At 34.6% G+C, this 14,888-nt stretch overlaps 1 protein-coding gene and 1 long non-coding RNA gene across 7 annotated transcripts in view; both read left to right on the top strand.

Moving 5' to 3' along the window:
- LOC136832485 (uncharacterized) overlaps positions 1-4,981 on the top strand; it is a 161,907-nt gene extending 156,926 nt beyond the window's left edge. For all 5 annotated transcript variants that reach the window (XM_067093366.1, XM_067093367.1, XM_067093369.1 and 2 more), the window contains 4 exons: positions 1,028-1,192; positions 2,012-2,653; positions 3,167-3,943; positions 4,227-4,981. In XM_067093366.1, the coding sequence (XP_066949467.1) occupies positions 1,028-1,192; positions 2,012-2,653; positions 3,167-3,943; positions 4,227-4,271 (1,629 nt within the window). In that variant the 3' untranslated portion in view covers positions 4,272-4,981. The remainder of the gene's footprint in view (positions 1-1,027; positions 1,193-2,011; positions 2,654-3,166; positions 3,944-4,226) is intronic.
- Positions 4,982-5,537: 556 nt separating this feature from the next.
- LOC136832484 (uncharacterized) lies at positions 5,538-11,211 on the top strand. 2 transcript variants are annotated; one of them, XR_010851237.1, is made up of 3 exons: positions 5,538-6,208; positions 7,459-8,113; positions 8,172-9,925. It is a non-coding gene; the product is annotated as an uncharacterized lncRNA (long non-coding RNA). The 2 variants fall into 2 exon arrangements; XR_010851236.1 differs by lacking the exon at positions 8,172-9,925 and adding an exon at positions 9,932-11,211 and having other exon boundaries at positions 6,047-6,208; positions 7,459-7,602.
- Positions 11,212-14,888: the final 3,677 nt, after the last annotated feature.

Here is a 14,888-nt window from a genome sequence, read left to right as displayed (position 1 = left end):
ATGATTGAATATATTAAATTGCCAAATGGCCCAGCTGTTTCAAGATGAAGTTTAACATTTTGTACAATAAGGTCGATGTTTCCCCGTTACTCCCCTAACGTTGATAGAATGGTTCTTAAACAAAGGGACCATCTACAAGGGGCTTTAGTATGAACATATCTTAGTAAATATGTGTGTATCCAGAGCCACGGATGAGGAGGTTGATTACGGTAGTTCCACGGAGGGGAAAGATGCAGTGCCAGTGAAGTGTGCTATTGCAGCTTGCATAAAATATTTTGGTTTCAGGGAATGAAAAGGATAGTAAGCTACCAAAAATGAAAACTGAAGGTCAATCAAGGGAAATAGAAGCAAAAGCTGCTTTTCTACTGCCACTAACCATTTGAAGGTTAATGTATTTTGATCATTGGTATATAATCTAGGGTTTTCTACCTTTAGGAATGGAGGATAAGATTCTGTCATTCAAGTAGGGCTGTTAATGGAGTGAGGATTGATTAGAGTTGGTAAATAGATGCAATGTATTAAACTACCAAGCTAACCTGTAGTCATCAGTACAGTACAATATCATCTGAGAGCCTTGGCCAGTGTCAAATTATTTAGCCACAACGACTTGTGGTTTTCAGGGCATTCCAGTTCTGGCTATTTTTAGTATCATAGACCTACTCATCGTAAAGTTTAACCTCTCGGTTGTGTTAATGATAGATACTTCTCTCTTATTATAAATCTTGTTTTGCAGCGGCCATCTTTGCCAAACACTGGTGCCAGTTTCAGTAGATTCTCTGTTTTAGTGTAACAGCTGTTTATATAATTACCTCTTTCATATTAAGAGCAATTTGCACTGTTAAAACATAGATCTTCAAACGTATATTATTCTCTGAATATTTCTTCTGGTTTTAGCAAATACATTCCCTAAAACTCTTAACAGTCACGATAAAGGTTTAGCAAATTCACAAGCATAACAAGGAAGATCAAGAAATCAGAAACGTTTTTATGCCGCTCTAAAAAGGGTTTTCTTCTCTTATTATTTTAGCAAGGACCATGTAAGAAAGGTCAAAGGTTTGGTTTTGACTCTGATAAGTTAGAGGCATCATGTGTTTCCATGTTGGAGGCTGGGCTGCTTCGTCCAAGAAGGTCGTACATGTATCAACAAATGTCATACCCAGCTACCCAGGATCACCAATACCCGCATTACCAGGTATATTTTTATCTTACAAATACTATATAAGTATATATATACATATATATACATATATATACATATATAAATTTCTGACTCACATCAGGATCTGAACCTAGGTCTTTCAGTTGAAAGAGGCCCCCAGGTTCCAACTTCTTTTACGACTTGTATGGCCTAGTGGGCAGCGCCCTTGCCTTTCAGTTGAAAGACCTGGGTTCGATCCTGATGCGAGTCAGAAATTTATTTCTGGTCCACACGTGATTGTGTGTTAATTATTTCTATATATTATATATATATATATATATATATATATATATATATATATATATATATATATATATATGTATATATATATATATATATATATATATATATATATATATACATACATACACATATTACGTATGTGTGTTTGTGCGAGCGTGTGACTATGGTTTTCTGAGTGTGTACCTTGAATGTCATACACTTATAACGACTTGCAAGTTTATCTACATCTTTTATAGCTAAAAATACTTTGGCAAAGAAAGTTCACAGTAATATCACTCAGGTAGTCAAACAGCTGTTTGGTAAATGTATCAGAGAATTTAGATTCTTAAATAAAGGCTAGAAAGAGGCGGGTATCATCGTACTTTTAAGATTTTCATGAAATTCCTTTTAAGAAGTGCATTTTGACTAGAGAAGCCTAGGCTTTCAAATCATATCTTTATAAATGTCTGCATTTAGTGTTTAACATAAAGCTGCGCATGCGCCATAGCAGTGAGATGAATGATTAAAAGGTATAGAGGATGTTATACCTTCAGCCAAACCGTAAAATATTATTTCCGATCCACTTTGCAGGTATCCTATATCATAATGAATGGATCAACTTGGGCACTGGAGGTGAAGGGCATAGGGCGCAAAAGAAGGGACGCCCATCCGTCATTGACTTCCCCTCATTATTTGCAAGATGGAGAGATGGCGGTCCCCTTCATTGACACGAGAGATATAGCGAGAGATTTCCACCCCTTCATGAAGCCCAGAGTACCGAGGTGGGTCATCAACAGACGCAACAGGAGGGGAAGCAATCACAGTAAAGGACAGAAAAGTGAATCAAGGAGCCAGAGCAACAGGACATCCCGCGCAAAGGGCGATAAGAGAACTGATAAAGTCACTGTTGCTGAGACACCTTCGAGTTCTGGGGATGAAACGGATTCAGGGCCTCTGCTTTCGTCCATATTTGGCACAGGCAGATCCGCCACGGATGGAGATAAGTCGGTGAGAAGTTCATCAGAACAGGTCAGTCAGAAGAAGAAAGGGGCCAAAAATGCAAAAACGCCAAAAGTGAATAGAAGAGGCAGAAAACACGATCAGAAAGCGGAGTCCAGTTCAGGAGGAACTGAAGGCAGTACGCTGCTTGAGGTCATTCAGAGCCACCTGGAGGAGCAAATCACGACTTCCCTTGGGAGGGGTGAAACTTCAAAGGGTAGAGAAGTAGTGAAAGTAAGTGAAAGATATTTTTTTAATTTTTAAAGAAGCAGTTATATCCAGTTACTCATTTTATATATTTATAACATTATTAAAATCATGTTGCTTTGGTGGCATTTCTCACAGATGTAACATCTTCAAAGTTTACAATAAGATTAATATGCTTTTTTTTTTAGAACGTCTAGCTATCATACTGTGGTGGGACTTCTCATCAGTTCAGTAAGCTGCAATTTCGTCCAGTGACATCTAAATAAACCTGTTTTAATTTTGTAAACAAAACGTACGACTAATTAAATAACGAAAAAACTTCAGAAAACTTCTAGAAACAATGCAGTAGTTAAAATGTACCGTTTTATATAGATGGAATGTCTTTAGGGTAATGAAATGTATGGAGAATGGCAAACTGTTGCATAGATGCACTGGGCTCAAGACTGAAAATGATGTAAAGATTTCAAGAGATCTTGTAATGTCTTTCACGTTATACTTTCTCAATAAAGAAAAGAAATAAAGTAGAACATATTCTTGCAGGTTGAACAGCCAGAGACATCTTTGCCTGTTGTTGTCCAGGAAGTGACGCAGTCCCCGAGGGAGGAAAGAGGACGAGGCAAAAAGAAAAACAGAGGTTCGTCAAAAGTGAGGAAGAAGAAGAAGAAGAAGCATCGGCGCAACCGCGGAAGGAATCGCGGCCGCGGAGGAAGACGAGGCAGGAACAAACCGAACAAGTCTAAGAACGGCACCAAGACCGACCGCGACCACAAGAGGAAGAATCCTAAGTTGCCGCATCGTGTGCCAACGGTTCAGCCACCTGGCGATGGAAACACGACTTTAGTTACTGCAAGTGGCACCAGTTCAAACATCACTGCCGTCGAGGAGACCAGCGGCGTCACTGGCGTCACGATGGATTCCAGAAAACCCGTAGTTAAGGGAAGCGGTGACAGTTCCGTAGGTGTTCGTGATCGCAGTACAAAAAGTGATTCAGACGGTGCCGTCAGAACTAAGCCTCACAGGGTCAGTGAAACTGACAGTGACAGTGGTGTGTACGAGGATGAGGAGAAGGAAAATCAGACTTCCTCTTCAGAAACGACATTGCCCAAATATCTCCGGCACAGGGGGAGACGGCAACTTGAAGGGGGTGGTATTATTCAGGCGCCGTTGTTAAGCGCCTGTAAGCCTGGTGCTAAGAGAGATTATAACTACAAGTGTCGACCAAAGTTCATTCCGCAAGAGCGAGACCGTCACGGTGGAACGAATGCTGGGACGTTAGGTAACACGGCTCCTCGTCCACCGAGAATCTCCTGCCCTGAGGTTTGTGTCTGATTATTCCCTAAAATGCTCTCAGCAAATTACTTTTAACAGTAAATTACATACCGATAAAAATATTTTTTTGCATATCTAAGGCTAGATTCTAATCATAATCCTTAACAGGTGGAAAGTTTTGCAACAAAAGAGGAATTACTATTTGTAATCAGAATAGTTTATGTCATGTAAAATATGAATCACTCTGATGACTTAAATCACTATAAGTCTTCTAACTGATCTAGTCGGCTTTCACTATAATATATAAGGTAATTATTGTTTTTCCTTTCAGGGAACAAGGTTAGACCCTCGTGGAAAGTGCCAGCAAGTCAGCTGATTAACTTTTAACCAAACCTTTGGGTCAGGCCCTTGTTGTCACGCTAAGCTCCGAGTCACTTCACAGAGCTTGAACAACAACAAAATATTGACGCATGGACAGATTTGGTAAAATGCCTGTCATTACGCTTATACACGGGCAATTGATATAAAACAGATATCACGCAAATGCTGAAAACAAAATCTGTTTTATCATGTGTGTGTGTGTGTGAGAAAGTGAAATTTCTGATAAAACTTACACTGTCATTTCAAGCGAGTAAAACTTTCGAGTAAAAAATCCAAACTGTGTCATTTCTTTTTGTTTTCTTTATTTGGACATAGAAAAATTAACATAATCTACACTGAATTCACTGATTTATGCATAGATCGGTAAATAAATTTTCGGGCAATCTTGTGTTCAGTGAAAAATCCTGTGTGTGAAGGAGTTTTTATGGAAAAGTGTCTTTGAAATTACTCCATAAAGTTCGCAAGGCTGCAATTCCTACAAGTTATTGCTTTGTATCTTATAAATATAATTTAAATTTTATAGAGACATTGTATATTCTGCTGTGTCCAGCAGTTCAATTTTCTACAGTTAATAACCATAAATGATAGACTAGCTGGATATAAGATATTTTGTGTATCATTTATAGGTTGATAGTCCTAGGAAGATTTTGTAAATATCGATTCCTCATGTTTTCCAGATTATTGAATAAACCAAAGGAGAAACAATTCAGACCTTTTTATTCACTGAGAAATTTTGTTTTTGAAGTAAATTCAATTGTCTTTTTTATGAACTAACGATAACGCTAGGGTATGGACCTCGCAGCGACCGGCAGGTTTCCTCATGTTTGTTTATTTCGTTGTTTTACACCTGTAATTTTCACTCTTGTTGTTGTTATGTATTGATATGAAACTACTCCATTTCATAATTTGTTCGAATTAAGAAAACGAAATGTAAACCACTATGAAAGAGATTTATTACAAATTATAAAAAAAAAATTATGCATTCATTGTCCTCTGCTCTAGGGCAAATATTTCTCTTCATATAAGGATTTTACATTACGAAGGGTGGAAGGAGGAGTGATACCATCTCAACCCTCTCCTCCTTAAGTGTGGAATATTTTAATATTATTATTTTTATTATTATTAGTGAGGGTAACTATATGAATCACACTGTAGTTTCACTGTAGCATCACTTTAGCAGTTAAGACGTCAGTTTCAAGGTCACCTTTTGACAGCTGGAGAAAATGAAAACCTGTTATAATGAACCAAGTGGCTTTAAATTGTTTTAAATATGAGTTTTTGTCTTGTTATTTTTTATTATTTCATAGAAATTGTAGGTGTGTTTGTATGTGAATAACTGAAACCATTTGGCAAATAATAGGCTACAATTTAAATGGCGCCCTGTTGACAAGTCTCAAGGGGTGAGAATTACCTCGTCGAGGCTCTCCCGGGAAAGGATTACCTCTTCGGAGCCTATGTTTTTTTTAAAGGTTACTTTTTGGCCCACTTATCAAGAAGCAAATCAAACGCAATGAAAAAAACCTCGGACATTTGTATATTTGAAACTTAGGAACATGCATGTCGGGGGGTTTTCAGTTAACGTCACTTTCTACGGATCCACACATCCAGTCAACGCCGTAACATTAAATTTACGTAAAATGCCATAAATTATATCTCTAAAAGTTCTCATACCGTTAAATTACTCGAAAATACTTTTAAAATGTCCCAAATAAACGAAAAATGGTCCGGTATAACGTCTCCCAGAACTGGCCCCAAATCCAGGGCGACATTATTGGAACTCCTGTCATTCATCCTTATTGGCTTCTTCCCGTCGAATATGGTAGACCTGAAGTCGAGTTATATATTTCGTTAATTTCGCCAAAAGTAGACGTCGATCATGCGTCATATTGTTCTTATAGACGTGAGTTACTTAGATGAAGACGTTAAGTAAACGTAAGTGTTAGAAAAATTGTTATTTGTCAATTAAATGTGGATTTTAGTGTGGTCAGCCATTGATAGCATTGTGTCCTTGCATATATATATATATATATATATATATATATATATATATATATATATATATATATATATATATATATATATATATATATATATATATATATATATTATATATATATATATATATATATATAGCCTGTTCTGTTGAAGGACATTGTTCCCTAATCCAACTTGGGGTCCCTTAACCTAACTTTGGGTCCCTTAACGTAACCTAACCTCGGGCATTGTACCCCAACCTGACTCGGGGTAGGGCATTTCCCCACTGTTCTATGAAGATTTAAGGTATTTTTGGCCATTGTGAAGTATTTGATGCTACCTGACTAAAGTATTCAGCAGAGCTGAAATAGTTTGGTTAGTACCTAAGCTATGTAGGTAAGGGCAAAGTGCCCAAGGTCAGGTTAGGTAATGGCCAATAAAATGGCGTGAATGGTAGGGCTAAACTGATATATATAACAGGTAGATGTCTATTAGAGGGTTGGCCCAGAGGATTTGTAATTTTATGAGAAATAAAACTGAAACCAGGTTTAAGTTTGAGCAACTACATTTTTTTTTTTTTTTTTTTTTTTTTTTGCTAAAAATTGTCAATAAACTAAATACAACCTAACTTAACCTAACCTAGGGCATTGTGCCCTGACCTGGATGGGGGTGGATTGTCCATACACCTGGTTCCTTTGAGATTCTGTTTCAGCCATTTTAAATAGAATGATTACAAACACAGCAACTATAACAATGACAGTTGAATTAAATATTGAAAAATATTCCTGGTATCTTCAGGCCAGGTTATTTTATCCTAAGGCAGGAGGGCCACAGTTCAGAGGCTGGCATAGTCTCTTAGGCTTTCAGATTGTTGGCTGTGTGGTCAGGAGGTGGGAGAAATGTAACCCTCATGAGGTAAGCCAAGAGATAAAGTCAGTTAGTAACCCTGACAGGCATAAATATAAGGCAGTGATTTAATCAAATTATCTTTAATACATTTTTAAATTGAATTTTCTGTTGGACATCAGCCTCCACTAATACACTCAAAATTATTGGGTCACTGGATAACTATACTAAGTTAGTTGTGATAAATTTAATGGCCTTTGTTGTTTTTCCATGCAGATGATTGCCTATTGTGAATGATATTAAGTTCAACATTGTACAAATACTGTGACTGTTTTGAAAGCCTCTTTTTTTTATTATTACAGGTTGTTTTAGGAGCAAGGCATTGACACCATCTGTGAAGATCCATGAGGACAAACATTTTCAAGAGGAGGCATTTTTTTAAAAGAGATATCTTGTTTTACCAGACCACTGAGCTGACTATCAGCTTTCACAGGGCTGGCCGAAAGGTTTGTTTTTACGTGAAATTTTTTTTTCATATTTTGCTAATTAAATGATAATTTTTCAAAAAGTTTATAATTTGATTACTTGTAAATGTTGAAGCTACTGACAAAATTTCTCTGAGCATTATATTTCCAAAGCTTAAAAGCCACTGCTGATTATATTAGACATTCACATAACAAATGTTTAATCAAGTTTAGTATTTGAAGATGGTGGTTTACATAAATTGTATACTCTGTATTATAATTATATGTGTATAGTCTTTGGATGCGCCCTTTAGTATTTTGTAATTTCATTCTTATTGTAAACTGACATCCCATTCACTACTATACTGTATATCCAAGGTTTGTGTCCTTTGGGTTATAATTTATGTGATTTTAGTTTCCTTGGCTTTATTTTTCATTCTAATTGTTTTCCTCATTAACGCAATGGTCTGGTTAAACTTGCTTATGTTGGAAATGAAAATCTTCCGTTTCTTTGGTCGTTTTTCCAATCCACTTTGTTTTCCGTCCTGTGAAAGTTAATTATTCTTAAGTCTCTTTTCCAGTTATGCCACACCCAGTTCCGTCCTGTGAAGGTTAATTATTCTTAAGTCTCTTTTCCATTTAAGCCACACCCAGTTAGTTTGCAGGTGCTTAATGTAGAGCAGTTATCTGTATGTCCACAAATGATTTGTTTCTGGGGGATTTTACTTGTGTTTTGTTAAAATATCCATCTTGTTTTGCTCTTAAGATGGGTGCAATTTGACTTTGGCATTATGTCATTTTGGCTTTGGTCCTGTTATTGTTTTTTTAGCTCCTTTTTCTGGTATTTTTTTGTGATTAGGATCATATACTACTTAAGGTAACATAAAGCTTCTCTAATGTTTCATTACAAAGTCTTATCTAATGTCAATAAGTTGTCTCAGTTGAAAGTTGAACAAAAAATGGCAGAAAAAATACAGTACTTGCCATGTCACCCATTTTACCTGGAGAAATTTTAGTTCATTGACACTTTCTTTCCCCCTATTTTCAGGTTTTGAATTTCTCATCCTGTTATGTAGTTTTTCCTATTTGCATTGAATGTCCTCTTTGTTGCAAGTCCTTTGGTCTGTAGCAGAGTTGCTTGCTTTAAGTTATTTGCTCTATATCCAATCCATTAGGTCTCTTCCTAACTAGCTGTCTTAGCTTCTTCAACTATTTTACCTTGACTGATATATTGTACTTGACATAATCTCAGTTTTGAGGATAAACGAAAAGCCAAAACATGCACAAGTACCCTTATGTGTTCTGTGAATGTTAGGAGAAGAAATTGCTCAAAAGACATCAGTACAGTATTATGAAGAATCTCAAACTACAAATGCCCTTTTGGCTCTCTCTCTCTCTCTCCGTTAAAATCAGCTTCATTAGCACAATATTAACACCCTTGAGTCTAACGTAATTTGAAATTATACAGTACTGTAATTTGTTGTTACAGCTCATCTGTGCAAAACATGAATTGCTGTCTTCAATTCGTCATTTAGCAAATGATATCATTAAGCAGTACACTAAATTTGCTCAGAAAAAATAAATGCATTTAGTTTATTTATCTAAGGCAACTTTAAAACCTCCCACTTGAAGTTTTTTTATGAGAATTACAGTCACAGTACTTGAATTGCCATAACCTCTTCCATTGCATTGGTATGAATTACCAGATCCATTCCTTACTACAAACTTCAGATACCATGCAGAAAATCAACATTATCTTTGTGGTAATTTGCTTCCATATATCTACAAACTTTCTTAATATGCTCTGCACAGTACATAATTTGTACCAGTTGAGTCCATTTTCTCTCCACTTGTTTCAAACTTGATTTTTCTACTCTGAAAACCCTTTCAACAAGTCAAAAGGCATTGTGGTTCAAGAACTATTCATTGTTTTCAAGTTGGGTGCAATTTTAATATAAAAGAAGATCAATTTGAAAAATTACCAAACCAACATTGTCCAGTAGTTACTGTTACTGTTGAGGATCATTGATAGGTGAAAGTATGGAATTTCAGATTCCCACAAATCCCATTCAGGTTTAGGAAATCATATAAACTTAGCCAGTCATTTCTTTTTCACAGTAAGTGTTGGTCACTGTTTTGAAAGATATTAATTTTGGTTCTCTCAGCTGTTTAGAATCTTGACACCACAAAGTTTATTTGTTAGGTTAGTTAATCAGATTGAAGAATTCAGGGGTTAAACTGCTTCAAGATGAAAGTTAGTGTATAAAGTGGCCAGTTCATTGCCATTACAGAAAACCAGTGTTTTGTATGCAGATTTAGATGTGAGAATTGAGGCACAAAAATGCTGATTAGAGAACTATTTGTATTTCAGACCTCGTGAAGAAGCTGGTGGTTTGAAGCCTATTCAAATTGGCATCATTTTAAAAAAAAAAAAAAAAAAAAAAAAAAAAAAAAAGCAATTTCTTCTCTAAGCATCTACATTTTCAGTAGAGCTTAAGCCAGTGAGGATCTCACATAGAAGAGACCACAAGGGTTCTCGTTTTGACCAAGACTTTGACTAAAATGGTGTTTAGACAAGTAATTTTCTCAAGATTTTTCAGAGTTTATTGAAGATAAATTTACTGTGATTTTGTTAGTGTTTTCAGAGTTGGTTGGCTGTCCTCAGGAAAAAAAAGAGTAATTTTGAAAAACTTTCTGGAAGTGAAATTTATATTATTCTTTGTTGCATTAAAGTTTTGTGAAATTGTCCACTTTCAAGTGATTATGCCATTTTTTGTGCATCAACATTAATGTAAAATTTTTCGATTTCAAGCAGTTTTGCAATTTTTATCTGTAGGTAAAAGACTTTGCTCTTAATATTTTTGTTAACATAGATATTTGATGTAAATTAATGCCCAGGTTCAAATTAAATAGTCTTCAGTAATTCAACTTGAGGTGTTTTCACAAGATTGCAGTTTTGACTGTTAAACTAAATTTGAGTATCACAGCATAATTCATAGTTTTAAGATGTTTAGTCCCCTGTTCTGTGTGGGTAAGTACTATTCACTTGGAAGAAAGATGAAATCTTGGAACTGTCACTTTCACCATAATCCTCAAATATGGTTTTAATGACTAAAATGGTTTGATAATGAGATTACATCATCATGCTTTGTAATATGTGAGAAGACTTTTCAGCATGTAATTGTTATGCAGACTCAATTTACTATGCTGTCAGTATGTATTATAAAGATAAAAAGGCCCATAAAAATACTATGTACACATTGCAACCATGTATTTCGAATAATACTTTTGCATTCCCGATCACCAGAAATTCACCAGTGATCAGGAATACAGAAGTACATATTGGTATTCAAAATATATGGTTGCAATGTGTACATATTGTTTTTATGGGCCTTTATCTTCATAGTACACTTTCAGATTACAGTAAAAGACATTCATGTATACTATCATAATATATATACTGTAATTCTGCATTTTGACATATGCTATAATCGTGCATTATGGCATATAATGTAATCTTCCAGTTTGTATACTGTATACTGTAATTATGTATTTTAACATTGTGCTGTGATCATTATGTATAAAAAACTGTAATTGTACTCAAAGAAAATTTAATTCAACAAGACCAATAAAAAACAGAACTTAACAACATACTTTTGTTTTCCATAAATCAATGGGAAAAAAAATTACAAAGTAAAAAAAAAAATTTGTAACAATTTTTTTCACTCATACTTTTTTTGCTGGTACAAAGGAGCCTTTTCTACAGCCTTGCAGACCAGAGGACCTGTACAGAAGTCAAACAGTCCCCGAGTAAATTCATGACAAGTATGTTTGTCTTCTTCTAAATGAAAAGTTTAATATTTGACATCTGTTTAGTTACTGGAAGCATGCTGTCATTAGGACACCTTCCAGCAGGTCAACTTAAACTGAAATAGACCGAAAAGCTTCATTTGTACCCAATGTACTCTGGCTATAAATGTTAATATCCTATATGTAGTCAAACCTTCACAAAACAATAAATTACAATGATAAATTCTCATAATGCACAGTCTCGGGGCTACTTTACTTAGCTATAAAGTATCAAGAAGTACAACTGATGGTACCTAAAATGACTATAACTCAGAATTTTATAAACTTAAAGCAGTTCATTTATCTCTAATTAGTGCACCTATAGTGTATGCAACACCCATGAGAAGTGTCAGATATTTTAACAAATACTCTCAACTCGGAATATGAACACTACCTTCACAATCTTCAGCTAATGGTTCATTTTGTGTCCAAAAATGAGGGTAGAACTAAATAAAATATCTACCCATTACATACCTTAACTCACTGCATTAATGCAAAACAATATGGTCAACCTTCCATGCTAATTTGTAAATACAAATCAAGAATTCTTGCTCTACAGTTAAATATGGAAATCCATGCTTCTGTCAAAAGAAATTTCTGGACCTTTTCAAAACTTACAATACTTTTAAATCACTTCAGAGATGTACCATAGTGCAGCAATGGCCAAATTCATTTACTGTAAAATATTTTAAATTCTCTATCATTTCATAAAAAAGGTCCCTTAAAATTATGTCTTCTCAAGATTAAAACCTGCTCTACTAAACAAGAAAAAAAAAAACAAAGAATTACACACAAGAAGTTGGCAAACTAAATTCATATGCTAGAAATATTGCATTAAAATCTACAAACTTTTAATTGGCATTAAAAGCTAAGGCCAGGTCCATATAAGATTTTACTGCAATAAACAGACTATTAAGTTTAAAAGAAAAACTTATACAAAGACCACATATATTTGGTTAGCTTGACTCGCAATAAGGCTTAAGTAATTTACCCTTTGAACTACATGAACAGAACACTCCTTTCTTGATTAATATCACATGAAATATCTCAAATGTACTGAAGCAGTCAACCCATAGACTATACATGAACACATCCACTAAAAATGTACTTTTTTCTGAATTAATTCAAAGACTTGGCCACTGCTGCAATCAGGTGTGACACTAAACTTAACTAAGAGTTTTAACAGGCAGAACACATACTACTAAAAATTAGAAAATTTTCTTATTACAAAAATAAGTAAAACTTCCATGATCAAAAACTGTTTTACAAAAATAAGTAGAACTTCTATGATCAAAAACTGTTTTATTTTACAGTTTTAAAAAGCTCTGAGAGATATTTTAAACCACAAAGTCTATAACTAACATATTATTAATGACACAAACCACACTCCACTGGGTATCAAACTTTTCAACTCTTTCCTTACTCAAATTCAACCTTGTTCCATAATTATTATTATTATTATATTATTCAGTAGATGAAACCTATTCATATGGGACAAGCCCACAGGGGCCATTAACTTTAAATTCAGGCTTCCAAAGAATATGGTGTTCATTAGGAAGAAACACCTCTGACAGACTAGATTATTTCAATCAAGTCTGATTCAAATACTACTTATAATAATAAGAATTACATACAAAATATTATACATTGAAATTTCAAACCTACATCCTTCTATGGATGCACCTTGCTAGCTTGAAGGATTCTTCCTTAGGATTTTTAAGAATTAAACAAGAGCATTTTAAAAGAAAGAAAAAGATTGGAACCAAGGCTTCATTTAACAAAAAACAAACCTTAAAAAATTAAAATGTGTTCTGCCTGTTAAGATTTAGTAATAAAAAAACAAAATATGGACATTAAATGTACAGAATGCCAGCGAGCTCTAAATGGCAAAATAAAAAAAAACTACTCTCTGTATAACAGAACAACACCACAAGAAATTCCCAATTCTTGGTACTCAATGGACCTCATGACAATTTTAGCTCTTTATCTGATTTCTAACCTTGTACAATTAAATTGGAAAATGAATGAAAACGGTCTCACAGAAAGCAAAGAACGTAAGAAAAACCTGAAATTCCCTGCACATAGTATGACTCTGATACATCTTAAATGTCTTTGTAGAGAACTGCTGTCAAGACATAAGGTATCCTGTGAAATATGAAATAAAATATTTTCAACTTCAATGGAATCTAAATAGTGGCTACAAAAGCACCTGCTGAAACGTGATTAATACTAAAAAATCAAAGACACTTTGAATTAGATATAGAAGCAGGAAAAGTACACGTCTGACTATCATTATTATTATTATTATTTAGAAGATGAACCTGTAGTTACAGACATAAATTATGCAAAAATTAATATGCCCCTTGTAATCCATTATATGATTAAGCTCGCTGGCATCTACACAACTTACAATTATTACATTTGCTTAACAATTAAATTCATCATACAGTTTAAAGTTATAAAATTCTTGAAAACTTAAATTCAACATACAGTGCAACAATTATAAATTTCTTAAAAATTACTGTACATAAATTTTACAAAACTCCCAATGCAATTACACTGCTTCTTCCATTCAAATATTCTAGAGAATTTATCATACAAGTATACAACATCTTGAGCACCATTTTCATTACATCAGGGTCATATAACTACTCTGAGTCTTCATTACTCTTATTCACTCAATTCCTTAAACAGTTATTAGCATTACAAGTTCATTTTAAGATTACTGGCTGAAAATGATATTACTAAAAAAAGTACTGTATTGTAAGGAGTTTAGAAACTATTAAAGCAAGAAGCATGAGGTGCAATGACAGCACTAAACCCCTAGGGGCTATATAACCTACACTACAAGACTTTGGCTCAGCTTCTGTGGCTGTCTGATGGATGCTGATGTCCTTAACAAGTTTCAGAGACTGTGGTGCTGCTTTGAAACGAACTGTACCATTTATTTGACTTTTCTTTCATTATTTTACAACTTTTTTTATGGTGTAGGTTATCTACTTCATTATAACTATACCTACCAAGACAGATCAATATACAGTATAAATTGGACTTAGTACACTCAGAATGTATACGTGACTGGGCTACGAACTTGGAATGTTTATCATCCAAGAGGCAGAAGAAGGAACAGCTTGTGCCACCTTCCTGTTAAATTCACTCTAATATCCTTCACGTTTTAAACAATGACTTGATCTTAACGTAACAGGATCAAAGAACAGGGAAGGAACATGCCCTGATAAATGGTGTACCTGTTCAAGTCTAAATACCTGTAATTACTTAAAACCTATTCATTGCTCCCAAAGTTTTCCCAAGCTAGCTCAGCAGGCATGTCAATCAGGCACTTCTCTTCTGCACTTGCTTCCCAATTTATCAGTGCAAATTCAATGAATTCTGCACTTGCAGTCTGGTCATTTCAAGAACATGACTCATTTTCACCAAGATGTTAAGACCCACAATCAGTCATTGTTAATTTACCTGAA

This window comes from Macrobrachium rosenbergii, chromosome 50, assembly GCF_040412425.1.
Source record: "Macrobrachium rosenbergii isolate ZJJX-2024 chromosome 50, ASM4041242v1, whole genome shotgun sequence".
NCBI classification, from domain to species: domain Eukaryota; kingdom Metazoa; phylum Arthropoda; class Malacostraca; order Decapoda; family Palaemonidae; genus Macrobrachium; species Macrobrachium rosenbergii.
Note: the sequence above shows the minus strand (reverse complement) of the source record. Positions and strands in the feature narration are given on the sequence as shown.